General features: G+C 50.3%; 2 protein-coding genes across 2 annotated transcripts; one reads left to right on the forward strand and one right to left on the reverse strand.

Moving 5' to 3' along the window:
* Nucleotides 1-269: 269 nt before the first annotated feature.
* On the forward strand, nt 270-2,457 carry FRAT1 (FRAT regulator of WNT signaling pathway 1). Its single transcript, XM_045854345.1, has one exon. The coding sequence runs from the start codon at nt 382-384 to the stop codon at nt 1,207-1,209; it is 828 nt and encodes a 275-aa protein (XP_045710301.1). The 5' UTR covers nt 270-381; the 3' UTR covers nt 1,210-2,457.
* Nucleotides 2,458-12,243: 9,786 nt separating this feature from the next.
* FRAT2 (FRAT regulator of WNT signaling pathway 2) lies at nt 12,244-14,702 on the reverse strand. Its single transcript, XM_045854145.1, has one exon. The coding sequence runs from the start codon at nt 14,560-14,562 to the stop codon at nt 13,678-13,680; it is 885 nt and encodes a 294-aa protein (XP_045710101.1). The 5' UTR covers nt 14,563-14,702; the 3' UTR covers nt 12,244-13,677.
* Nucleotides 14,703-25,305: the final 10,603 nt, after the last annotated feature.

Here is a 25,305-nt window from a genome sequence, read left to right on the forward strand (position 1 = left end):
CAGCTCCTCATTGCACCCTCGCAGACAGTATTTAAGACTGTGCAGCTGGGAGGGAGCAAGGCTCCACGTGGGACCCGTGCCCAGGGGCGCCCCGCCCCCCAACGGTACCGTGCACCCCAGCCCCGGCACAGTGGTTGGGTCCAGCTGCAACGTCACCCATTGTTTACAAATCAACCGAGCCGGTAGGATTCCGGCTATTACTGCTGCAGCGCGCGGCACAAGTGCCTGGCGGTCTCAGGCTTCCGTGTCTGCCCCAGCCCCGGCCCCAGCCCCGGCCCCAGCCCCGGCCCAGCCCTGGCCTCCGCTCCGCACCCGGCTCCGCTGCGGCCCACAGAACTGCCAGCAACGCCCGCGAAGCTTCGAGTGCCCAGGCTGGGGGACATGCCGTGCCGAAGGGAGGAAGAAGAGGAAGCCGGCGAGGAAGCGGAGGCGGACGAAGAGGAAGAGGAAGGCAGTTTCCTCCTGCTGGAGCAGTCTACGAAGCTGGGCAGCTCAAGCGAGGTGGACCAGCTGGTGACCCAGATCGGCGAGTCGCTGCAGCTGAACGCAGCGCAGGACAGCCCTGCCACCCCGTGCATGTCCCCCGGGCCGCCGTTGCCGCCCCCGGCGGCGGTGTGGGCAGACAAGGCCGGGGCCCCCGGTCTGCCGCTGCTTCTCCCGCCGGCGCCGGCCGAGGCGGTGGGCACAGCACCCCCGGGGGCCCTTCGCTGCGCCCTCGGGGACCGTGGCCGCGTGAGAGGCCGTGCTGCGCCGTACTTCGTGACAGAGCTCGCTGCTGGTCACAGCACCCTGTCCTCATTGCCCCCTCAGTCCAGCCTACATGGGCCTTCAGGAGACGACAAGCGAGGTGCCCCAAAGCAGCTGTCGGGCCCCTGCCGACGAGGGTGGCTGCGGGGGGCCGCTGCCTCCCGCCGCCTGCAGCACCGACGTGGGCCCCGGACGGATGTCTACGGTGTTGAGGACGACGACCCGCATCGGCTGCTGCAGCAGCTGGTGCTCTCGGGGAACCTCATCAAGGAGGCCGTGCGGAGGCTAAAATCCGGACGACCGCAGCCACACGGAGGTGTTCCCCAACGCCCGCTCCCGACGCCTCCCACGGCCGCAGCCCAGGAGCCCGCGTCGCCCCCCAGCCCTCGCGCCGTCTGCAGCGACCCCGGAGGAAGCGCGCCGCTCAGAACTGGCGACGGCGTTCCGGTGCCGGGCAGCTAATGCCCCGGGAGTGTTCGCTGCGCCAGCCTGCGCCCGGAGCACCAGGGGATTCTCCTGAGGGCTGCATCTTTACTCAGACTGATGAACTCACACTTCCGAAGCGGGAAAATAAGCTAAGGACGAGGAATCGAAACATCGCCGATGTTTTCGCGGGGAACTGAGGTCAAGGGCCCTGATGTTGAAAAACAGGACTCAATTGGCCCTATGTAAGGCATATTACAGAGCGCACCCCCAGCTCACAGTCAATAGGACTCCTTATTTGGCGTGACCATTCTCGGAGGCACCCCGCAGCCTCCCCGGGCCTCCAGCCCGGCGACCATGTGGCCACAGTTCGTGCTTCTCGGGATCGCCATGCTCCCTAAGGACGAGGATGATCCCAGTTACTTGTTTTACGTTTTCAGGGTTGGTTCCTGACTCACTTTGGGGGGAGGGGAACATGAGTTGATCATTTCAGGGAGTACCTCAAACTACCACTCTTGAAAATTTACAACACTTAAAAAAAACCATTTTGTGTCTTTTGGGGTGCTGATTCTTAAAACCCACGGTACCATGAAAGGACCTTTTCTCTGTCCCTGCTTTGTAACTGACTGCGGTTCCCCCAGTGGAGGGGAAAGCCGCGGTGTGTCTAGGGTGGGGATGGAGGTGGGCGGTGCAGTGCTGGAGTCTCCTGAGGACAAGCACACAGCCACCCGCCGCGGTGCTGGGAGGCGGGGATGTGCTGGGCGCCGGCACCTCCAGCGGGCCGCCGCACTCAGGGCTTTCATGGAAACAGTCCAAAGACGTGGCCTCGGGTCCCTCCTCTCCCCCTCAGCTCTGCTGTTTTACCCAAGAGGGTGGTGCTGGTGCTCCTGGGGGCCCTGTCGGGGGGCTGGGGAGACGCCACGTGACGGGCACTCCAGGGACACCCAGCCTCACACAGCAGCTTATAATGGGCTCTCCAGGGCCATTTGCAATAACAGCTGCAATTCCCCGGGTAGACGGAGTTGATTTCCTCCCTCTGCCCCTCCCCCAGCCATGCCAGCTCGCCTTTGTAAGTGAAGGAAACCGAGTAGAAAATGTGACCCTCCAAATGGAGAAGCTGCACGCTTTGCCATTGTAAACCGTGGTGAAGTTCATAACATACTGTTCACTCACTCTGAGGGACTGAAGACTGGTTAGTTGGTGTTTTAGTTTTATAAGATTCAATGGCCTGTTCATCATCCAGATGTGGCTATTGACATATCTACACTTCGTGCTGGAGTGTCTGGAATTGCAGCCATCCTGATAATAGGATTTTAACTTAACTAAAATATCTGTTTTCAATAAATGTATTATGTTTCTTGTTTGGTTTTATTTTATACTTGCTGTCTGTGGGAAAGATGCACAGTACACATTTCTCTGATCTCCATAAACATGAAAACACTTGAAATCTTTGTCAGCCCAGCTTGCAGATGGTAATTAGAGTGTCTTTGTGTCTGAGCAGCTCACTAGTTAGACAGGGTCTGCTCGGGGTGTGCATTGGTGCTGGCATGAAATTATATGAAAGTGAGGTCAGGTTTTAGACCAATCTCTTTCACCAAAACCCAGATGTCCAACCGTTTGGCGTCTCTGGGCCACACTGGAAGAAGAGTTGTCCTGGGCCACACATTAAATACACAAACACTAGTAAAAATGATGAGCAAAAACGAAAAGGTTTTAAGTAAATTTTTGTGCTGGGCCACATTCATAGCCACCGTGGGCCGCATGTGGCCCGCTGGCCATGGGTTGGACACCCCTGCTAGAGCCTTTGGATTACTAGTCAGTGATGGAGATGTTTTATGAAGTTGCTTCTGACTGTTTTAGCCAAGAACATCAGCTCAGTCACTGCAGACAGGGAGGCTTATCTTTCTACTGCGGTCACTCATTATGTGGGCCTGTTCTACAAGGTGGCCTGAAGGCCGAGCAGCTCTGCTGCAGGGGCTGCTCAGGGTGCAAGCCTGCAGTGGGAAAGTGGTGGGAGTGTGTCAAAGGGTTGCTTTCTGCCTTTGGCTTATTTGCTGCCTTCTCTCCCTAAGAAGTGGCATAACATCCTATCTCTGTCCCTCCGGTTCTGAGTTACTTCAGCCTGTTTCCTAAAGGAAGGAGCCAGGCTGGGGACAGGGTGTTCGTTTAGATTCAAGTTCACTCATAAACAGGGACCTTGGACAAGGCGCTCAGCTGTGGGCCTCCTTTTCCCCCCTGTACAACAGATGAGAAGTGAGATGAGTAAAGCGTTTGTGGAGCCTGGCCCGCACCGGAGATAAACGGTCTTTAGTCCCCACCCCTTCTTCCCCAGGACACTCCTAAAAGGCTAAGTGATCCTCTGTCTCCCATGAAACAAACGCATGCCATGCTTCCAAAAGGCCTTTCTGGACCATTTAGAGTCCTTTCTAACTTCCTTTTGCACTCAATGTCTGTTGTCTATACCTCCCCATTCTCTCAAACACACAGACTCTGAGGGTCTGGGAGAAGTACCTCCAGAACACACCAAGCCAGTCATTTCCCACTACTTGCCCAGAAAAGGCTGTAAGGGGCTCAGTCCAGTGCTGCCCAGCAAGGGGAGGGGGATTATGGAGGCTCTAACACAGACTGAGGAAGGGTACCTCCAACAGTGCAGTGGCTTGTCACCTCTGGGCACTGAGCAGCAGGGGAAAGTGGTGCTAACTTACCCTGGCATTGGAGCAGCTCTGAGGTCCTTGGCCTGCTTCTTAGATGGGGTGGGATTTCCTGGAGGTCAGTGGGTTAGGGGCAATCCAGGGCCCACTGGTCATGATTTGATACCACTACGCCCACTGTGCTGACTTCTCATGATGATTGGTTACAGCTAGACTAAAGCAAAGGACTCATGCAGTACAACCCCTCATTACAAAAGGAAGACTGGAGAAAACTAATGCCCACTATCAAACACTTTATTTATTTATATTGTTTATTGATCTGAGAGAGAGAGAGAGAGAGAGAGAGAGAAACATCAGTTTGTTGTCCCACTTATTTATGCATTCATTGGTTGATTCTTGTGCCCTGACCAGGTATCAAACCCACAACCTTGGCATATCAGAACAACACTCTAACCAAATGAGCTACTGGCCAGGGCACCAGCTATTTTAAATATATTGTAACCCTGTATCTGTCCTCCTTTTTAAAAGCTCTACAAGGTCTTGTTCATCACAAAATCCTTTTTTGGAAAACAGGTTTACAGAACTGATTTTTCAAAGTTATTAGACCATTTTACAGGTGGAAAAATAGTCCAGAGGTAGAGCGGGGCAGAGTGACCAACCAAAGCCATTTTCAAAGTCATTTCAGAGTACAGGACCCAGGCCTCTTTCCAATAGCCTGATAACCAACACACACAGTTCAGTATTGTTTACTGCACAACTCCACACACACGTGCAATGTGAATGGCACCCCTGCAGCTGTCCGATGTGGTGGCCCTGCCATTGGAACCCTGGAAAACCGCACTCCAGACTCCTAGGCTGAGCTAGGGGAAGCTGTAACCATTCTCTCACAAAATGTTCAGCATCCTATGAAGACAGTTGGCCACAGAAAATGGCCTGAGATAAAAGGCCAGAACTATACACTCAATGAAAAATATGCAACATAAGCACAGAAATTGGCAAATAACAAATGATTCAAACAAAAGAACACCCCACTTCACAGAGAACTCCAGAGTCAGCCACCCAAGGACTTTATTCTAAATTAGGCATAAGTGCTATAATATTTGGGTTCAATTTTTACCCTCTTTTGCTCTCTCCTTTTCCAGCTCAGAAGCAGATACATGGAGTGAAGATCAGACACTACTTCCCTATCCAGCAAGGCTGTGTTGAACCCTGTGATCCCTTCCTTCCAATCGGAAAAGGGTTACCCTGGCAACCAAATTACTAACTCACTCAATTAGCTCCCCCTTCTTCCACCGATGCTCAGTAATCACAGAATGCCAGCCCTGGGAGAACTCAGCCTTCGTTGGTCTACTGCTACCACTTCATTTGGAGATGGAACCCCAGAGACGTTTCCACGTGGAGGTGCACTTCATTTGCACACCGTGAAGGCTGGTGCAGGCAAAGGGCCAGCACTTCCTCCTGGATTTCCACCCATAACTGAAGGGAGAACAAGTCACCTGCCCATCATGGTGTCTCCCAGGAGGCATAAAGATAGCAGGGTGGGCTCTGCAGGCAGCCCACCTTTGCTAGCCACGTGGTTTGGCACAGGGTCCTTCACCTCAACAATCTCAATGAACTCATCTGCAAAATAGGGAATAAAAATAGAACCTACCCTGAAGAATTGGGTGAAGATTAAATTAGACAACATCTGGGATGCAAATAACAAACAAGCATTCAAATAATAAAACAAATGATGTTTTATTATTTGTTCTTCTTTCCAGGAATGTCTGGAAGCTTTTGAACCAAGGCCAATACTTTAAGTCCTGCCTTGTAATGGCGTCTTCAGCCTGTTTCCTCCGCAGGTCAGACTGCTTCCTTGAGCACACGCCCCCGTTGGAGAGGTCAGCACTCAGAAAAGTGCCCAGGAAGGCAATACTCCATCTAGAAGAGGATTACTCGGAAAAGGGTGGAGGTCCCCTCTGAGCCAAACCCTGAAGGCTGCTCAGGACTGGAACTGGTAGGGGAGAGGCCACAGCAGATGTTACAAAGCGGAGGGTTTGTGGCGGGGACAGCCTGGGGCCAAAGCTCTTAACTCCCTGATCTCCTCTCAGAAAACCCACCCCTCCTGATTCAGAATCAGTGCTCACCTAAAGCTCTGTGAGCCTGCCCCGTCCGCTCCCCTCTATAATATGTACTGAGAAAATTATGCAATTTCTCCACAGGAAGAGATCTTCACATTTATTTTGTTCTCACTCTTCATTTGATTTACTTCATTATAGGCTTATCTCAGGAGCACATATATGAGTGTCTTCTTTTCCCAAAGAGATTGTATATTCTTTGGCAGCGGAGGAGAGACAAGACGAAGAGAGTGTTTTAGGCAGATTATGAGGTAACAGAGCATGGGGGATGGACAGAGGTTGTAGGTGAACATTTACAGTGAGCCAGACCAGTTGGAAGGCTATTAAAACCTCCAGGCACCTGGTAATAAGAGTCTGGGTGGGAAGAAAGAGGAAAAGACAAGATACACATTCTGAAAACTCCAGGCCTCAGTATAGTACAAAATGCTGGTTCCAGAGCCAGCTGTCTGGGCCACAGTCCTGGCTCTCTCCTTTAAAGCTCCTTCCTGAGACCTTGGGCAGCTCACTTCATCTGTCTAATCTCACTCACGTTCCTCATCCACGAAGTTCCATAACAAAGTCCCTGCCTCATGGGGTTGTGGGGATTCATTGAACTAATACTAGTAAAAGTGCTCAGGATACTGCCTGAAACATCGCTGCATTTAGTAACAACGCCTGGGTATTAGCATCTAGTAAATATTTGCAGAGCAAACAAATTGGGCAATTTAAACAGACTTGTGGAAGCTAAGGGTGTGGGGTGTTTGGGGCAGAGGTGATGAGTGGTGGTGCCTAGAAGTTCAAAGAAGATGGAAAAGGAAGGATAACTGCTAAAAGGGGGAAACGGGGCCACAGGAAGGATCTGCTCAACCAGGAGAGACACGTGCCTGTCTGACTGTGGATGAGAAGCCGGAGGGAAGATGCTGTGAAGGACGATGCTCCTTGAGGCGGGAAGGGATGGGGTTCCCTGCGCTGGCCAGGGTCCAGAGGGATCGTAGGGGTAGGTGTCCACATGACCGCATCTTATGTCCCTGTCATACCACAGCAAAGCCTGGGACCTCGGTGGTTGGCTGTTGAAACAACCTTGTGTAACTTTCGTGCCTGGAACGACCATGTTTCTGTCTTTACTGTGTGAGGGAGTCCTTCCTCTCTGTACAATAAAATGCAAACTAAATCTGATACCAAAGAAATTTTTAAATGCTCCCCCTTATCAATTAACTGACTCATAGTAGGTAAAATTCACACAACCCCCAACTGATAAGCTATTTAGGCAGTTTATTTGACTTATTGATTTGGGTGGGTTAAAAAAGTCACAAGCTCATTATCTCATCTTGTTACCTTTGTCCTGCCTTTTGCCCACTTCCTTTTTACTGTTTAAATCAGATTCTGTAGCCTCACAGGGTGAAAGATGGCTTCCTAGGTGTTCCTGAAAATCTCCCCAAACACAGGAGTCATAATCACCTTTCCCCAGATGCACCAGAAATTGTGCTTTTCTTCAGGTGGGTTAAGGAGGGGAAGAACTCAGGGTGCAGATGTTCAAAACACCACTTAATAGTGATGGTAAAGGGAATCTGAATAACTTCAGTGTTCAAAAAGACAATGAAAGTCATTGGGGGCGGGGGGGAGTAAGGTATAAGGGTGTTGGGAACCTCCCTGCCTGGTTTCAGAAGCTGTAACCCCCATGGCTAAGGCTGAGTAAAGAGACCTTGGGACCATAAGCCACTAAAGAGACAAAACTTATCTTCCCAGCAGGGGTGCCACCTCTGCCCCCTTTACTTCACCCTGCTTGGCCCCTGGCAGATGACTGGTTAGCCAAAGATGGGTAAGATTCCTCAAGGGAGGGGCGACCTAAGACAGGCATGGTCACTATGGGGCCATCAGGGAAGGACTCAGGGGGCCATAGAAAAAGGGGGTGACGGACCCTCACCCCTCGGCTCTGACATAGCCTGAGTTCTCATTCTGTCTCTAAGAAGTCTCCTAATCTCTTGGCTGCCTTACTTCCCGCATCTGACTGAAGCCTGAAACAATGTGGTGCAGCCCTGGGCAGGAACAGGAGGTTCCCCAGGGCATCAGGCCTAGGAAGGAATGCGTAAAGTCTTGTGAAACTGTTTTGCTAAGAATGTCCTCAATTTTCTGATAAGGGTTCAAACGTGAAATGAGTTTGTTTCTCAAAGTCTCATGGTCCTTTACCTAACTGACCCTGATTCAGAATAAGCCTTCATAGTTCTTTGAATGTTACCTATTGTTTGATCATTACTGCCTGACAATTATTGATGAGCATTACCTGTATTCCTGTGCAAAATGAATCCAATAAAAGTCTACTGAGGAACAGGCTCAAGGCCCTTCTTTGAGAGATCAGCTACCTTTCCTCCCCAAGCAGATTGTGTCTTGGTGGACTTATTTTTATCCATGGCAGACAGGGGTGCTCTGTGGGCAGAGTCCCCTCCACCACCCCACCATAAGGGGACTAAACGGTAATGGAAAAAATATAATAAACATTAAATTTAAAAAAAAAGTCAGATGTAAATATCCCAGACTTGACCACAGAGGACAGAGAAAGAGGTAACAGAGATAGATATAGTGCTGTGTTTGTAGGTACACTCACATGCCCACAATCCCTGTTTACCTTCTAGTCTCCCTTGGTTTTTCTTGATTCTCCTCTCACTCTCTGTCTGGTCTTTTGTTTCTTCTTCTTCCTCCCACATAGATCTAATGAGCTAGTCTTTGTCAAGTACTGAGACCAGGGCCTGGCACAAGGTCAGCACTCTGCACATTAGCTAGTGTTATTACTACTTCCCAACTGACAGCATCTCCCTGGCTCAATCCACCACTCTTAGCTCTTTAGCTCTAAATGCCAAATCTTCAATCTTCAACCCTGATCTCTTTCCACCTTCTAGTCATTTATGAGGCAGGAGGCTGCTGTCTATGTAACTTCCCAATGAAACTCCTAATCAGCTCCCACCGCACCTCTGCCACATTCATGTACACACAAGACAATCAGCGCCTCCTCCCCACTTCCCTATTGCTTTGGTCCTTCCGGGCTCAAGGCTTGCAGATGTCACCAGGGAAGCCCAGGCTTCAGCCCCTTCAGAAGATGGAGTTATCTCAACTCTGCCTACACCCATGCCCCTAGATCTGTGGCCATCAGCTCCTAAGGGTTAGACATATCCCAGCCACAATCATTCCAGGGCCACATACTGGGAATATGCAACACCTTGGTGCAACACCAAGGTGCAACACCTTGGAAAGGACCATTGCCTCCTTCACACAGAGATCCTGCCCCAAGCCCAGGCTCAGAACTAGGCTCTCTACAGCCTTTGCAAACGGCTGATCAGTACCAGTGGCTAGGGTAGAGGAAGAAAGGTGTATGTAGACTCAGCCAGGTGGCAAAAGGATCACCTTAAGAGCCATGAGTTCAGATCCTGCTCTACCACCAGTATTTCCTACCTCTCCCCTTTGAAAAGGAACTTCTTGTAAAAGGTGCCTGCAGTGTCTGCCTGTGACAGGGCTCTGTTCCCTTTCCCTCCTTGTCCACAGTCACCATTCTAACTCCATTCCTGAGTGCTGTTCCGGCCATCCTGCAGACCCACAGGACATCCGCACTGGGTGACACGCTACCAACTTGGTCCTGTGTTCTCATCTTACAGGACTTGAGGGTCTACTAGCAGCACATGTACCACTTGTTACCTGTGCTTCTCTTATGCAGTTCCTAGTACCTTATGTGAAGATTTTGGCCCCAAACCTGCTTGTGGGTTCTTCCAGGATGTGAAACCCTGCCTCATCCTGGATTCCCAGCACCTTCCACATATGTGTCTGGTATACAAGACAAGTTTGAGAATGGTGATGCTGGTGTGTTGCGGTATTTATTGGGTCAAGGTTTGTGGGATGCTCTTAATAACTTTAATAAATCCAATGTGGGAGAAAATGGTGCTAAGAAAGTCTCATGTAGATGGTACAGTATGACTGGAAGACCTGGTTGAGGGAAGATCCTAGACCTGGACTGCCTGGGTTCAAATCCCAGCTTCACCACTTAAAAGGTGGTAACTTCAGGCCAATTACTTAATTTCCTGGGCCTCAGTGTCCTCATCCATGAAATGGACAAAACACGTATGTGCTCCCTCCCAGGAACATACCTACACCTTTCTTTCCCCACAGGAGTGCATCTCCTAAACTCCAGAGGGTCCCCACAAGATCTGCAACCAGAGGAGCAATGGGCAGCAGCAGCAGCTGAGCCCAGGCTAACCCCCTGAACCTGTCTCCAAGGTCCGCTTTTCTCTGCCTTTCCAGAGAGCCGAAGGAGCCCCGCCAAGGGGCCCTCCTGCTGCTTCTTCTATCCTAAGCCCTTCCTTGTTCCACTGTCCCCAACTTTCATAAACATACTGTCCAGTACCCTGGCTGGGCAGCTCAGTTAGTTAGAGGTTAGAGGGGTACCCAACTCATTTTCACTGGGGGCCACATCGGCCTCACAGTTGCCTTCAAAGGGCCGACTGTAATTTTAGGACTGTATAAAGGTAATTATTCCTTAACCAGGGGCAAGGAGCTCAGTGCTGCCACCGGATAGAAACAAGGTGCCAGGCTGAATAAAACAAGGTGGAGGGCCTTGTGTTTGCCACCTGTGGGTTAGAGCATCATCCTGATACACCAAACTGCCAGCTAGATCCCAGGCCAGGGCACAAACAAGAATCAACCAATGAATACATACACAGAACAACAAATCAACGTCTCTCTCCCTTTCTAGCTAAAATCACTTTAAATAAGTAAATAATTCCAAAAAATCAAAGAAATAAAACAGTGCCCACTTCATGGCAGTTATGACAGGATGAGATGCTCTAATCATTTAAAGTACCCAGAACGGTACCTGGTACCTGTGTGCTCAGGAAATGCCACCCCCTCGTATTTTAAAAGCAGGGAGGCAGTGTGGAGGTGGCTTTCTGGAAGGAGTTCAGGAAAAGGGACTTAAAAGGGCACAGAAGCAAACGAGGAAGCAACAGCTTGTGCTTGTGGTGGGAAAGAGGTGGCTGAAGCGTTAGGATGAGGAGGGCACATTCGGGAGACATATATGGGCCCTCTGGAGGAAGGGCCAATGGTAGTGTGGAGAGCCAGCAGCTATGCCCTGGCTGATGTGGCTCAATGGATTGAGCCCTGGCCTGTGAAGCAAAGGGTCGCTGGTTTGATTCCCACCCAAGGCACATGCCTGCGTTGCAGGCCAGGTCCCTGTTTGGGGGTGTGAAAGGCAACCAGTTGATGTATCTCTCACACATCAATGTGTATCTCCCTCTTTCTCCCTTCCCACCTCTCTAAAAATAAATAAATTCTTTAAAAAAAAAAAAAGAATCAGCATAGCCCTGACTGGTGTGGCTCTGCCTGGTCATCATCCTGCAAAGTGAAAGGTCACCAGTTCCATCCCCATTCAGGGCACATGTCTTGATTGTGGGTTCAGGCCCCAGCCAGGCATACACGAGAAACCAATCAAGGTTTCTCTCTTTCTCCCTCCCTACCCCTCTCTCTAATAATAAGTAAAATCTTTTTTTAAAAAGAATTAACAGCTATCATTCTGGGGCACTTAAGTACCCCAGACAAGTCAGATCCTCACGTGACCCTCCCAATCACCTTATTATGTATTGGTTTACAAATGAGAAAAGGGAAAAGCACAGAGCAGTGACTTGCCCTGATGACACAGCAGTGAGCAGCGGGGCTGACTCAAACAGAGGAGCTGGGCACCAGCCTTCCCCTGCAGCTTCAGCATGGAAGGGTGCTGGGCAGGACAGGCCCCTCAGGGGGCTGGTTAACTGCACTGGACCAAGAAAATCTTAAAAAAGGCAAGGGAGCAAGTAGGACAAGAAGGTGCTGCTTCGGTTCATCTAACTCCTGCTCCCAAAACCCAGCCATGTTCCCACCATATGCTGATACTTGGCTATAAAACTGTTTTCCTTTCCCTAGACGACAGCTCCTGAGTGGGTCAGCCTCTTAGGGGGAAACAGGCTGGCTTTGCCTGCCCTTTCCATTCTTTACAAGAAATTCAGTTGCGAACACTCCCTCCACCCCTCTCCAGACATGAATCCTTGGCCTCTGCCCCACCCCCCCCCCACCCCCAGAAAGTGTTTCTGGAATAGGCTCTCATTCCACCAAGGGAGTGGAAGCCCACCTAGCAGCTTTTCAAAACCTGGACCTACTTCTCTGATCTTGTGGATCAAGCCAGAAGCACCAAAGTCCTGCAGGGCTGCCAGGATTCTGAGCTGAGCCCGGGTCCCCAAGTGCCGTCTTCCTTATTAAATGTATCCCCAAGTTCTTTTCTTTCCCCAACCTCCCACCAAAAAACCAAACCATGCTCCAAAACAAAAGAACAAATTTATTCAGCAGACATTTTAATTAAGAAATCCTATAAATCAGGACCACCACAATTTCAGACACTCCGGTGCGAAGTGTACGTCAACAGCTACATCTGGAGGATGAATGAGCCATTGAATCTTTTTTTAAAAAATGGGTTTAGCTACCTTAAAGTCTGGGGCGGGGTGGGGGGGGGGTGGCACTTCACTCAAAGTGCCATCAAGTTTCACAAGGGTAAAGCCAGCGGTTTCTCCTCTCAGAGTCACATTTTAAAGATGGTTTCAGTCACTTACAAAGAAGGGTTAGTGGCAGGAGCAATGTGTGAGGGGAGAGGACCCATGGAGGCTCAGGCCCATGGACCCACAGAGGGCCAGGCGGAGCAGTACAAGGCCAGGGGCTCCGTGTCCCACGCAGACACCAGAACGGGTGGGTCAATACAGGCGGACTAGGAGAACTGGGGAGAGACTCAAGAGATTGTTTATGACCGTTTCTGAGAAAGCTCAGGGCTCGGCCAAGAGTGGCCTCATGAGAGGAGGAGGAGTCTGGAAAGAGGAAAGCATAGGAAAAAAAAAACCCAACAACAACAAATAACTCTCCCCACAAGTCCCTCTCTGCCTAAGTCTCTTCAGGAGACTCCCACCAGGTAGGAAAGCACAGATTTGGCTCTTTTTGGAGCAAGAGGAAGAAAGGACAAGGGGATGAGTTGGCTATCCCAGGAACCCCACAGCTTTCCATGTACAGCAAACCGTGACCTTGAACCACAGGTGGCAAGGTCAGTAATTAAAAAGTCCAAATTCAACTCCAGTTCTACCCACTTTCAAAATTCTCCACCTCCCACCCCCTAACTGGACTTCACATCTCCCACCTCGACCAGCCCCTAATTAGGTGGGAGGGAGGGGGCGATGCCAATCACCCTCCACCAAGCTCTTACATTCTTCTTTCCTACGGAATTTCTTTGCACACCAATTGTAGCACCATATTCACTAAGCTCCTCCACCGGAAAATAAAGAAAACGTACTCGTGTCATTAAGTTTTCAAGTATTGTTCTAAAGCCCTCACGAATTCCCGCCCCTTGTGGCCCTATCTTTAAACAATCCAAGAACAGAACACCCCCAAGGGTTAATCAGGTACAAGTCAATAAAAGTAGCTGCCATAGTTCTCCCAGTTTATCCCAGGTCCTTGGCCCCAAGGTGGCCGGGAAGTTCTCACGCGGCACAGAGGTGTCCTGGCCGGTGTATTTCTCCACGTTCAAGTTTTCTCCGACAGCCTCGCTGAGGCCGGTGACTTCTTGGCTGGAGATCTCCCCCAACACTCCTCCCTGAAGCCTCGGCTCTCGCTCCCAGAACGGCGACGGTGGCTTCAGCTCAGGGTGGGTGAGGGCAGGACGCTGATGGGTTTGTGCAGCGGCCTCTTCTTCCTACTTCAGGGACCCCGGGTCAGTGCAAGGATCCCGAGGGCTGCAGAGCCACGGAGTCCGGTCCGCTGCGGCCTCCCCCAGTCCCAGAGGCGTTGGCCGGGCCTGTGGCTACAACGACGGCGACAGCTCGCTGGATCCTACGCACGGCCTCCTTGATGAGGTTCCCCGAGAGCACCAGCTGTTGCAGGAGCCGGTGCGGGTCGTCTTCATGGGCGCGCGCGCTGGCTGGGGGCCATCGTCGCTGCTGCAGGCGGCGGGAGGCTACAGCGCTCCGCAACCATCCTCGGCGGCACGGCCCTGGCAGGGCGCTGTGACCTGCGGCGAACTCGGCCGCAAAGTAGGGCGCAGCCCGGCCTCTCACGCGGCTGCGGTCTCCGAGGGCGCAGCGAAGGGCTCCCGGTGGTGCTGGGCCCACCGCCTGGGCCGGCGCTGACGGCAGAACCGGGGGCCCGGCCCTGTCTGCCCACGCCGCGGCCGCCGCCACCGGGGGCCGCAGCAGCGGCCCGGGGGGTGCGCATGGGGTGGCAGGGCTATCCCGTGTCTCGTTGAGCTGCAGCGTCTCGCCGATCTGGGCCACCAGCCGGTCCACCTCTCCCGAGCAGCCCAGAGTCACTGACTGCTCCAGCAGGAGGAAACTGTCTTGCTTCTCCTCCTCCGCCTCCGCTTCCTCACCGGCTTCCTCTTCCTCTTCCCTCTGGCAGGGCATGGTCCCCAGCCCGGGAATCCCGAGCTCTGCGGGCGTCTCTGGCGACTCGGTGGGCCGCGGCAGAGCCCAGTGAGGTGCTGAGGTCGAATTCGAGGCCGAATCCGGGGCCAGGGCTGACGCCGGGGCTGGGGAGGACGCGAAAGGCGAAGACCCGCTGACACTCGTGCCGCGCGCTGCAGCCGCGGTAGCCGGAATCATACCGGCTCGGGTTGATTTGTAAACAATGGGTGACGTTGCGGCCGGGTCCAACCACTGCGCCAAGGCGGGAGGAGATGTGCGGACAGGTACAGCTTCACGGGCCGTTGAGGGCAGGGTAGAGCCGCAGCTGGAGCCTTCTCTTGTCTGACCTCGGTATCCCCCTATATGCGGATCCTGGGCGTGCGAAGACCTTTTATAGGTCCCCGAGCGGATGAACAACACAAAAAAATGGAGACCCTGGGGCGACCTGGGTTGGTTTCTGCCACTCGCAGACACACCCACCCACACGTCTAACCCCTCCTCCTCCCTCCCCACGTGTCATCAACGCTTGAGAAGGCCCTGCTCCTCCCCTGTGCACCCGCCGTCACACTGACCCGGGGATGGTGGGGGAGGAGCGGCCGCGGTCGGACTTCCGAGAGGTGGGGGTGGGGAAAGGGGAGAGAATTGGAGGTGCTGAGGAGCCATCGCGAAGGTGGGCGGAATCGGTCAGAGATGGGGTTTCCGAGGTACGCCCAAGCACTTTGCGAGAAGGACGCGCCACCGCATGGCTGAAGAATTGACTTTGTTCGTTAAAAAAGGAAAAGATTCAAATTCAAACATAGGGCGATGAAAAAAACGTCTCTCACAATCATAGGACTCAAACGCGATTTACATGAAAAGATTTTTTCCTTTCCAGTTTGTTCTATGAAACATTTATACAACAGCCACGTATACGATGTTAACACTTTTCCCCTTAGTATTACACCATAAACGGTGTTCTTGTTATTGCATGCACTTTGAGAATGTAATGATTACGTAAGTTTCCATCAAGTGACTGTACCATAAATTATTAATTCCTTTAATGTTTACTGTTTACCTAATTTCACTGTTGTAGATAAGTTTGTGACTCACATTTTTGTGTGTAAAACTTTCCATGTTGATGAGTGTTTTCTAAGAACATATTCCCACGAATGGAATTTCAGGTCAAAGGATATGGATATTTTAAGGTTTCTGAGAAACATACCAAACTGCTTTCCAGTTGGGTAAATGTCCCCTCCCATCATTAATGTATGAACACATTATTCACGGCACCTTCAACTAGCATTTGAGTACTATTGTTAAAAACTTTTTTTTGCTGGTTTCATAGGTGGAACTGATCATGCCTTTCAGGTTTTTAAAATTATTTGACTTGAGTACAGCAGTTTTCAAAATGTTAACCAACTGCATTTCCCTTTTTTGTGAATTATTTCCTAAGTTCTTTGTACTGAGTTTTTCTTATTTGCATGACTCCTCTACATCCCAGGAGTTAACTCTGTTCTTTCATGTTTTGGTGTGCACATTTCAGGTATTTTTGTTAGCCCTGTCCAGGGTTTTGTTCTTTTTTTTCCCCACTAACACTTAACAAACTTTGATGCAGTCAACTCTATAAAATCCCTTTCTTTGAGACTTCTAACACGTTGCTAAATTTAGAGTCTTCTTGCCTCCAGAAAGTTATTACTCAGTTCAATTTCTTTAAAGATTTTTTTTCTAATGCCTTGATTTTTTCCAAATCCATCTGGATTAATTTTGCTCTTGGGTGCAGGGAGAGGACATGCCCCCCCACCCCCACCCCCGGCAGAGCGTGCCACTCAGGGCTATATTTTTTCATTAGGACAGAAGTGTGTGGGCAGTATCAACACAAGCTCCGGGGTGGTGAGCTCTCAGCTGCTGTTAAGCTGATGAATGTGAGCACTGGGTGGGGCTGGGAATATTTTGATCAGGCTGTGATGGGGAGTCAAAAGAACACTGAACAGGTTGTACAAAGACCTAGATTCAAGTCTCATTCCTGCCATGTCTGGGGTGTGTGGCTCCTGGCAAATCAGTTTACAAGTGTTTTCACTTGTAAAATGGAAAAAATAATCCCTGCTCTGCCTCCCCCTAAGGATTGTTTTCAGGATCAAATGAGATAATGGGAACAGGCTTTGTCGGGCATTACACAAATGTAATGTGGGATTAGGTCCATGGTTTACTAACTGGGGCCTGGCCCAATTCCAGCGACTCCCCCAGGGAAACGGCTAATATAGTAATGACTACGGCTCCCCTTGCAGCCCACTAAGTAAAACATATCCTAAAGGCATTACTTCCTTGGGCTTGCTCAGCACCTTGTGTTCTGCCTCATGTCTACCCTGACCTGAGAGTGTTGAAGGCCCTCTTGGAGTCAGCCCACAGGCTCCCAAGTTCCAAGGTGTCACCACAACCAGTTCTGCAGGTTTTGGTGACAGATCCCTTCCTGACAGGCAGCCTTCCTCCTCCATCTCCGTGGAGGGCTCTTCACACACTTTACTGATGAGCACTGAAAGCCATTCCCCCCAGAGAGAGTGATTCTCATTTCACTGTGATGGTACTTACTGGAGAATTTCAAGGGGAATGAAAATTAGGGGAGGTCTATGGATTTCAGCAGAGTTAAATGGTAATTTTTTTTCCTCCTCTCCGTAAGATGATGCTGCCTATAAGTAGAGAAAAGCAGTTTTATGCTCCATTGACTTTAAACATTAATGGGGCTGGTGTTATTGTCTCTCACCCCGCATCCCTGGAAGTCGTTTTTGTCTTCTTGTCAGGGTAATTCCCATAGTGTTCTTAGCACTATAGGAAATGGAGCTTTGAGATGGCATTCTTTTAAAAGTCTTCCCTTTGTTATGCTGCTTGTGCACGGAGATTGCTATGTAAATATGCCCGGAACTTGGATATTATACTATTCATTATAGAGATGAATTCATTACAGAAGACCAACTCCATTTTCTGGGGGCACTTCTCGGGAGAGCTTTGAGAGAGAGAGAAGTGCTGCGTGGGACCGGTGGGAGGCAGAGAAGTGCCCTGGATTAGGAATCAGCATATAAGATGCTAGAGAGGCTCAGATGCAATTAAAAGTAATGAGAGGGTATCAGAAAGGGAAGCGATGGGAGCTGTGTGCCTGGCATTCTGGCTGCCTCCCTAGAATGGCACAGAGGGTGTTCAGAAGCAGCGGTGGAAGGACACAGAATTTGAAGATTTTCTGCATTAGTTTAGACTGCATTGAAATCCTTCCCAAGAAGTTTGCTTTCCGAGAACACTTTGTTTTTTTTTTAATTACCTGCACTTGGAGAGCCCAGCTGAGGCGAACAGGGGCGGACCCTAGGCTGGGAAACCCACCTGGACCCAGTCATTTCATCCTTCTATGCCTCAGATTCCAAATCTGTAAAATGGGGAGGGGTCAATCCCTTCTTTACAAAATGGTTACGTTACATGAGAACGTGTATGGGAAGGCTTGTTACACAGACCCAGGGGATGATATTAGAGTTCGGTTCTGAGGGGTCAAAATAGCTTTAGTGATGTTCAAGTCCAAAAAAAAAAAAAAAAGGCAAATTCTATGCTGTGGTCCATCAGTGGGTGAATGGATAAAATAAACTGTGGTACACCCATGCTCTATAATATTAGTCATAAAAAAGGAATAAAATGATGATGTGCTACAACATTACGCTAAAAAGCATTGTGCTCAGTGAAAGACGCCAGGCACTGAAAGGTCCTGTCCTGTGATTCCATTTATATGAAATATCCAGAATAGGTAAATCCATAGAGACAGAGAGCAGGCTGGTGTTTGCTTAGGTCGGGGTGGAGGAGCCCTGGGTGAGGGAGGGTGACTGGTAATGGATATAAGGTTTTCTCCTGGAGTGCTGAAGTGTTTTGGAACTTGTTAGAGGTGACACAACATTCTGGGTGTACTACATGCCACTGAATTATACACTTTAAAATGGATAATTTTTGCCCTGGCTTGTGTGGCTCAGTGGATTGAGAGCTGACCTGTGAACCAAAAGGTTGTTGGTTCAATTCCTGGTCAGGGCACATGCCTGGGTTGTGGGCCAGGTCCCTAGTAGGGGACGTATGAGAAGCAACTCCACATTAATGCTTCTTTCCCTCTTTTCCTCCCTCCCTTTCCCTGCCTAAAAATAAGTAAATAAAATCCTTAAAAAAATAAAATAAAATGGCTAATTTTAAAAAAATATTTTATGTATTTACGTTTAGAGAGAGGGGAAGAGGGGAAGAAAGAAAGGGAGCAAAACATCAATGTGTGAGAGATACGTCAGGTTACCTCTCACACGCATCCAACCGGGGACCTGGCCCGCAACCCAGGCATTTGCCCTGACTGGGAATCGAACTGGCAGCCTTTCAGATGGCAGGCCGGCACACAGTCCACTGAGCCTCACCAGCCAGGGCTAAAATGGCTAATTTATGTTATGTGAATTTCACCTCAATAAGAAAAATTCTATGCTCTATCTGCTATTTGATCTAGCTCTTTCTTCCTCTGTTTGTAATTGTGACTGTCATCTACTTGCTGATGTGAAGTAATCACGTCTTCACCATGCTTTTAAAGCAGCTTGCAGATCTTTCTCAACTTTGAGATCGCCTGATCCCCTCACTCCTGTTTCGTGGTTTTCTGGCTGAGGTGGACGGGGTTGTTGCTTCCCCTCAACACGGAAGTGAAGGCGGCCCTGAGGCAGCCAGGGGCCCACAGTGGCCGGAGGAAGGTCTGCAGCCGCCCTTCCCACCCAAAGTTTTCTTCCAGTCACCGGCCCCTCTCCTTTGTGCTAAGGATGTAGGTCGGGGAAGTGGCTGCAATACAATGCATAAAGGGACAGGGATTCTTTTAAATAAATTTACCAGCTAGGTGACCATGATTAAAGTTTGCCTTGGAGAAAACTGTAGGTTCAGATGAGAGATTAGTGGTTGCCAAAGGCTAAGGGAGTCAGAGAGGCTGTAGTTACAAGAGGAAACAGAGGCGAACTCTGGGGTGGTGGTGATGGACCCATTCAGTATCTGATTGTGGTGAAGGTCATGCACATCCATGTGGGCCTTAAAACCCAGAACTACACACGGAAGCAACCAAACAAACTGCAAACACACACGCCATATACTGATAATGGCGGTGACTGCGTGGGTGAATACATTTGTCAAAACTCCGTGAGTGCATAAAACAACAAAAAGAAAAAACTCAATGAACACTTCTATGGGTGAATTAATTATTTGTAAAGTATACCTCAATAAAGTTGATTTTTTGAAATCTGCCTTGAAACACGAGAGACCTGTGCCCTATGAGTTCTCCGTGAATCACAGCACTCCGTGAATCAAGCAGGAGAGGTGATGAGTGGGCCTTGGGCTCTGTGCCGGACCAGGCCTCACGGGGAGAGAGAAGTCCTTCCCGTCGGGGACCCAGCTTGGGAGGTTGTGAATCCACTCATTCCATCTCCCAACACATCCAAGAGCACCTGCACTGTCCCAGGGTCTGTGCCCGCTTCCAAGGCCACAGCAAACAATGGGGGCAATCCTCACAGAGCTTCGCAGTCCCCTGGTGGGCAAAAGAATGGCCCCCTAAAGAGGCCTGCCATCTAACCTTGGGAGTCTGTGAACGCTGCCTTACGTGGCAAAAGGGACTTTGCAGATGTGACTGAGTAAAGATCTTAAAATGGGAGATGACCTGGATTTCTAGGTGGGCCCAATGTCATTACGAGTGTCCTTATAAAAGGGAGGCAGTCAGGTCGGAGTCAGAGAAGATGTGGTGATAGAAGCAGAGGCCGGACTGCTGTGGCTGCTGGCTTTGAAGATGGAAGGGGCCATGAGCCAAGGAATGCAGAAAACCCCTAGACGCTGGAAAAGGCAAAGAAACAGATTCTCCCCTCTGTTGGGAACCGTTCTGCCTGGTTTCGGAAGCTATAACCCTGCCAACAGGCGAAAAGACCCCATGGCTAGGGGACCTTGGGACCATAAGCCACTAAAGAGACAAAACTTATCCTCCCAGCAGGGGTGCCACTTCTGCCCCCTTTACTTCACCCTGCTTGGCCCCTGGAAGATGACTGGTTAGCCAAAGATGGGTAAGATTCCTCAAGGGAGGGGCAACCTAAGACAGGCACGGTCACTATGGAGCCATCAGGGAAGGACTCGGGGGGCCATAGAAAAAGGGGGTGATGGACCCTCACCCCTCGGCTCTGACATAGCCTGAGTCTTCATTCTGTCTCTAAGAAGTCTCCTAATCTCTTGGCTGCCTTACTTCCCGCATCTGACTGAAGCCTGAAACAATGTGGTGCAGCCCTGGGCAGGAACAGGAGGTTCCCCAGGGCATCAGGCCTAGGAAGGAATGCGTAAAGTCTTGTGAAACTACTTTGCTAAGAATGTCCTCAATTTTCTGATAAGGGTTCAAACATGAAATGAGTTTGTTTCCCAAGGTTTTACAGCCGATTGGCGTCTTCCTGTCTACCAGACCCTGACTCAAATGGACCCTGTGATCCCAGAAGTGTTATCTGTAAACCATTACCTCCTTTCTTTGGTATGCACCCCTGTGCAAGCTAAACTCAGTAAAAGTTCATTGAGAGAGAGGCTCGAAACCTTTCTCCTCTGAGAGACTGGTCAGCCTTTCCTCCCCAAGCAGATCATGTCTTGGTAGACTTATTCTCATCCATGGCGGGTGGGAGAGCTCTATGGGCAGAGCGCCTCGCTCCCCACTTGAGCCTTCAGGAAGGAGCACAGCCCTGCTGAGCCACCTTGACTATAACCCAGTGAGATTCACTTTAAACCTCTAAACACCAAAACTGTAAGGTGATAAATTTGTGTTGTTTTAAGCCACTAAATTTGTGGTGATCTTTTTTACAGCAGCAATAGGAAATTACTACACGGTCTAATACAGAAAAATGTGTGGATAAGCAATGACTGTGCCCTACCTTAAACACGGGCACAGAAGGATTGGGTACCACATGCAATGGCTCCAACGTGAAGGAGCAGCTCAACCCAATCACAACAAGTTAGGAAATACGTTTTGTGGAAGTGACCCGGGCTGACACCTCAAGCATGGTGTTGCAAAGTGTTCATAAAAACCTATTCCCTCTTCCCTGGGGACACAGCTGGATGTTTCCCAGTCTCCCTTGCAGTGAAGTCCTGTCAAGTGACTGACTTCTAGCCAGTGCAGTGTGAGCAGAAATGGTGTGTGCTGATCCGTACACACCTCCGAGGACCATCCAGTGCTCTTTCCTATTGTGCCACAGGGTGTCAGTGCTCAGGGCAATCTGGGAAGCTCTGCGTGGCAGATGGCACACCCACCCCCATTCCCACCGCACAACATCTAGGAACACCGGTACAGAGTCTCAGAGACTCTGAAAACAACTGAGTTGAGCACTGAGATTTTGAGATGTTATAGCATCTAGCATAACGCTAATACAGACGGAGAAAGGTTAACAGCAAAAGAGAAGTGGAGTCCTGGCTGGAGTGGCTCGGTGGATTGTGTGCCGGCCTACAAACCAAAAGGTCACTGGTTCAATCCCTGGTCAGGGCACATGCCTGGGCTGCAGGCTGGGTCCCCAGTTTGGGAGGCAGTTGATCAATGTTTCTCACATTCGTGTTTCTCTCCCTTCCTCTCCCTCCAAAAGTAAATAAATAAAATAAAAAACAAAAACAAAGAAGAAGTGGAGAGTAGCAGGCCAAAGCAACGCGATAGAGCTCAGGGTGGCTGGAGCAGTGTCTGGGGAGGTAAAGGGGAGTGTGTGAAGGACAGGGATGAAGGGTGAGCTGCACCGGTAAACACTGGGTTGGTGTGTGAGCACAGGTGCACACGGGGACCTGATTTACATTTTAAAAAGAGCAATCCCCTAGGGGCGCCATGCTCCAGAGGAGGGCAAACCCCGAAGAAGTGAACATAGTCAACAGACGCCAGTTCGGGTTGATGGTGAACTAGCGGCCTCCCTGCAACACAAGGGCTCCAGGGTCTGACGGGGTGCAGTCCCACATCTCCACTCCCACAAGCCACAGCGGCTTTTGTTACTGCTGGCCTGTCCCCTCGGCTGCCCGCCACTGTTTTCCAAGTCCTACAGGCCATCTGCTTCGGGGAACCTTAGTGAGTTTGCCCTCAAGAGGACAGGTTGCTTCAGTTTGGTCATTCTGAGTTTTCCTCCCCGAGCAGTTTTGCTTCTGGTTTCTTGGAGGTGGGAATGGATAGGTGAGTACATGGATCTGTAGACTCCCACAAGCAAGTATACTCGTGGCTTTCTCTTTCTCATTTCAGACCCCTGCAGGCAGACACTGGGGGTCCCCTTGGAGACAGTGCTGGTCTCGGCCACAGAAGAACCACATGACCTCATTTGGGAAAAAATAAACCCCTCCCACCTACTGTCCATTTGGACATGCAGAGTCGAGGACACTGAATACATTATTCTTACCCTTCTCGGGCCTCTGACGTTAGACCAATGAGCTGTCTGTGGACCACAGGCTCTCTCCCCGTGACTCACAGCCTCCCTGTGTAGTCCTGACCAATGTCAGAGGGGCCACTGGGTTGGGAGTTGGGTGACCTGGGTTCTAGTCCTGGTTCCTCCAGTTCCCAGAGGCTGGGAACAGCAGTCCCCACTCTGGGCATGTGTTCCCGTTTGCAAAGTTGCCCTGAAGGCTGCCCTGGCTCTAAGGTGCTGGGAGAGCTGCTTGGCTGTTATATCCAGGTCTGTAATTTCTAGCCCTTCCTAATATTAGTTTTACACAATTTGGGACTGGATGGCCAGTCCTGAAAACGCTGACCAGATGACAGGGAGACATTCTGCTTGCTGCCCTGTGAGACGGACATGACAGAAACCTCTCACTCGGGAGCTGCTCTCAGCGCCCCCTGCACACTGTGCCTCTGGCTCCAGGCCCACCACATGCACTTGTAGAAACCTATTAGCCTCCATTTGGTGCTCATTCTTTTCTCTCTTATATTATGTGGTTTTAATAGTCTCCTTTCCAGCAGTCTGGCTGTATACTTGGTTTTTACTTTATAAATTTGTGGATATAGATGGACTATGCAATTATGCACTTAAATAAATGAAAACTGCTGTCTCCCCCAAAGAACAAACCGACCCTGCAATGTTAAATCAGATAAGAATTTAGGTAATAATGCCTGACATTTATTTGTGGTTATTGCATGCTATGTGCTGAGCCTCCTGTCAGTTCTCTAGCAAGGCCCAACTCTTTTTGGCTCCAGGGCCTCTGCACATGGTACTCCTTAGCCTGGGGCATGGTCCAAAAGTGGGTGAGAGGAGCTTTGGCAGCGCCCTCCCCCAACACACACACACAGTGAAGTAAAACACAAGGAGTAAAACAGTGAGCTTGGTGTGCAACAGGGTGTCAAGACAGGTCCCCGCCGGAGCCCACTTTCCAACCAGATCACTGTGATCAGGCCCTGGGTTTCTGGAAATTTTGGAGTCTTGCTTGTTTAGGCAAACAACCTAACCTGAACCTGCTCACCATTCCAGTCCTAGAGAGGAGTCCTAAAAAAAAAAAAGAAAAAGAAAGAAGTCCTTTGCTCGGAAAAAATGCACAATGCAAGTGTGTGTAGCGGGGGTAGGGAGGGATCAAGAATATGGAAGAAAATGACATAAAGGAAGAAAGGGAAGGCTCACAGGCCAGCTCCATATCCCTCCTTGAAAGGAAAGAGAAAGCAATACTGAGCAAGCAGCCCCACCCCGCCCTGCCCTACCCTGCTGCCTTGCCCCTTACAGTCCTCAAGAAAGTCAGCCCTGGGACAGCTCCACCCTCCTCTCACCTGGTATGAAGAAACCTGTTCTGTAATTGTCTTTAGTGCCTGCCGCAGGGTTTTAGGGGTGAAGAGCCTGCAAGTGGATGAACGGGAAGGGGAACAGCCTCCCGTGTCCCAACTGTACCAGGTGTTTTGAAATTCACAGGCAAGCCTCTTTGCAACACTGTGTTCTCTGGGGCTAAGTTGCCTAAGGTGCAACCACGTGGGCTCTGACTCTGGAGGCTTGGGACCTACCTTAAGGCACCTGCTTAACTTTTTTGGCTTAACTTTGCCTTTGGGTCCTCAGCTGTTAAGTGGGATCATGTTTATAAAAACCACAATCATAATGTGACTGTCACGGGGATCAGAGATGATATGACCACGTTTGGTAAGTCGGAGGGCTCCCTGCAGCCCGAGTCGTGGTGGCTTCTGTGCCGGCACAGGACATTCTAGCCGGCTAGGTGTGGATCGGGTGTGACTGTGCCCGTGCAGAGTCCTGAGGGGCCCACATGAGCGTTCTCTCGTGGACAAGAAAGGATTGTGTTAGGGTGAACATGGGATGTCAGCTTAGGTAGCTGATTATTGTTTGTTTTGGAGGTGTACCCTACCTACTTGCAAGGAGTTGAACTAACTACTGGACTGATTAAGGCAGAAAGTTCTAGATAAGTGTTATCTCACAACGATCCAATCAAAGTACGTGGTCGTATAAAATCGGCTCGGGGAATAATACTGCACCTCATCCTGTTTATAAGCATATTTACAACCGAGGGCTGGTCCCAGGTTATCAGCTTTGTGTGTACTTCAGGCTTGGTGGCCTCAAGTCCAAGATGTATGGCATAGCAACTGTTCTGGTTCAAAGCAAGCCTTTTCAAGAGCCCGCAAACCTGCCGAGGAGCCATAGGGACTGTACAGTTCCTTAGTGCTATTCCTGGCACCATCCATCTCCCTGTCATCAGTGCCTCAGATCCTCCCTGAAATCCTGATCTGAAGTCCTACCAGCGTTCTAACTGGTACTTACGGGTCTAAGGGGTGACATTCCTGGAATCTGGAAATCAAGCTGCCCTCTAGAAGTTAAACCCTTCAAGTCCACACAGGATGGGTAAAGTAAGCTATCTGTTCAAGGTCCCAAAGGGAACAGGACTACTCCCTGGTGAAAGCTCTAACAGAAGGGCTTGGAAATTCAATCCCGGCATGCCTGCACTGAAGGCAGCACGAGCCAAATGAAA

Source organism: Phyllostomus hastatus, unplaced genomic scaffold, assembly GCF_019186645.2.
Source record: "Phyllostomus hastatus isolate PE091 unplaced genomic scaffold, TTU_PhHast_1.1 phas_scaffold_1066, whole genome shotgun sequence".
Lineage (NCBI taxonomy): Eukaryota > Metazoa > Chordata > Mammalia > Chiroptera > Phyllostomidae > Phyllostomus > Phyllostomus hastatus.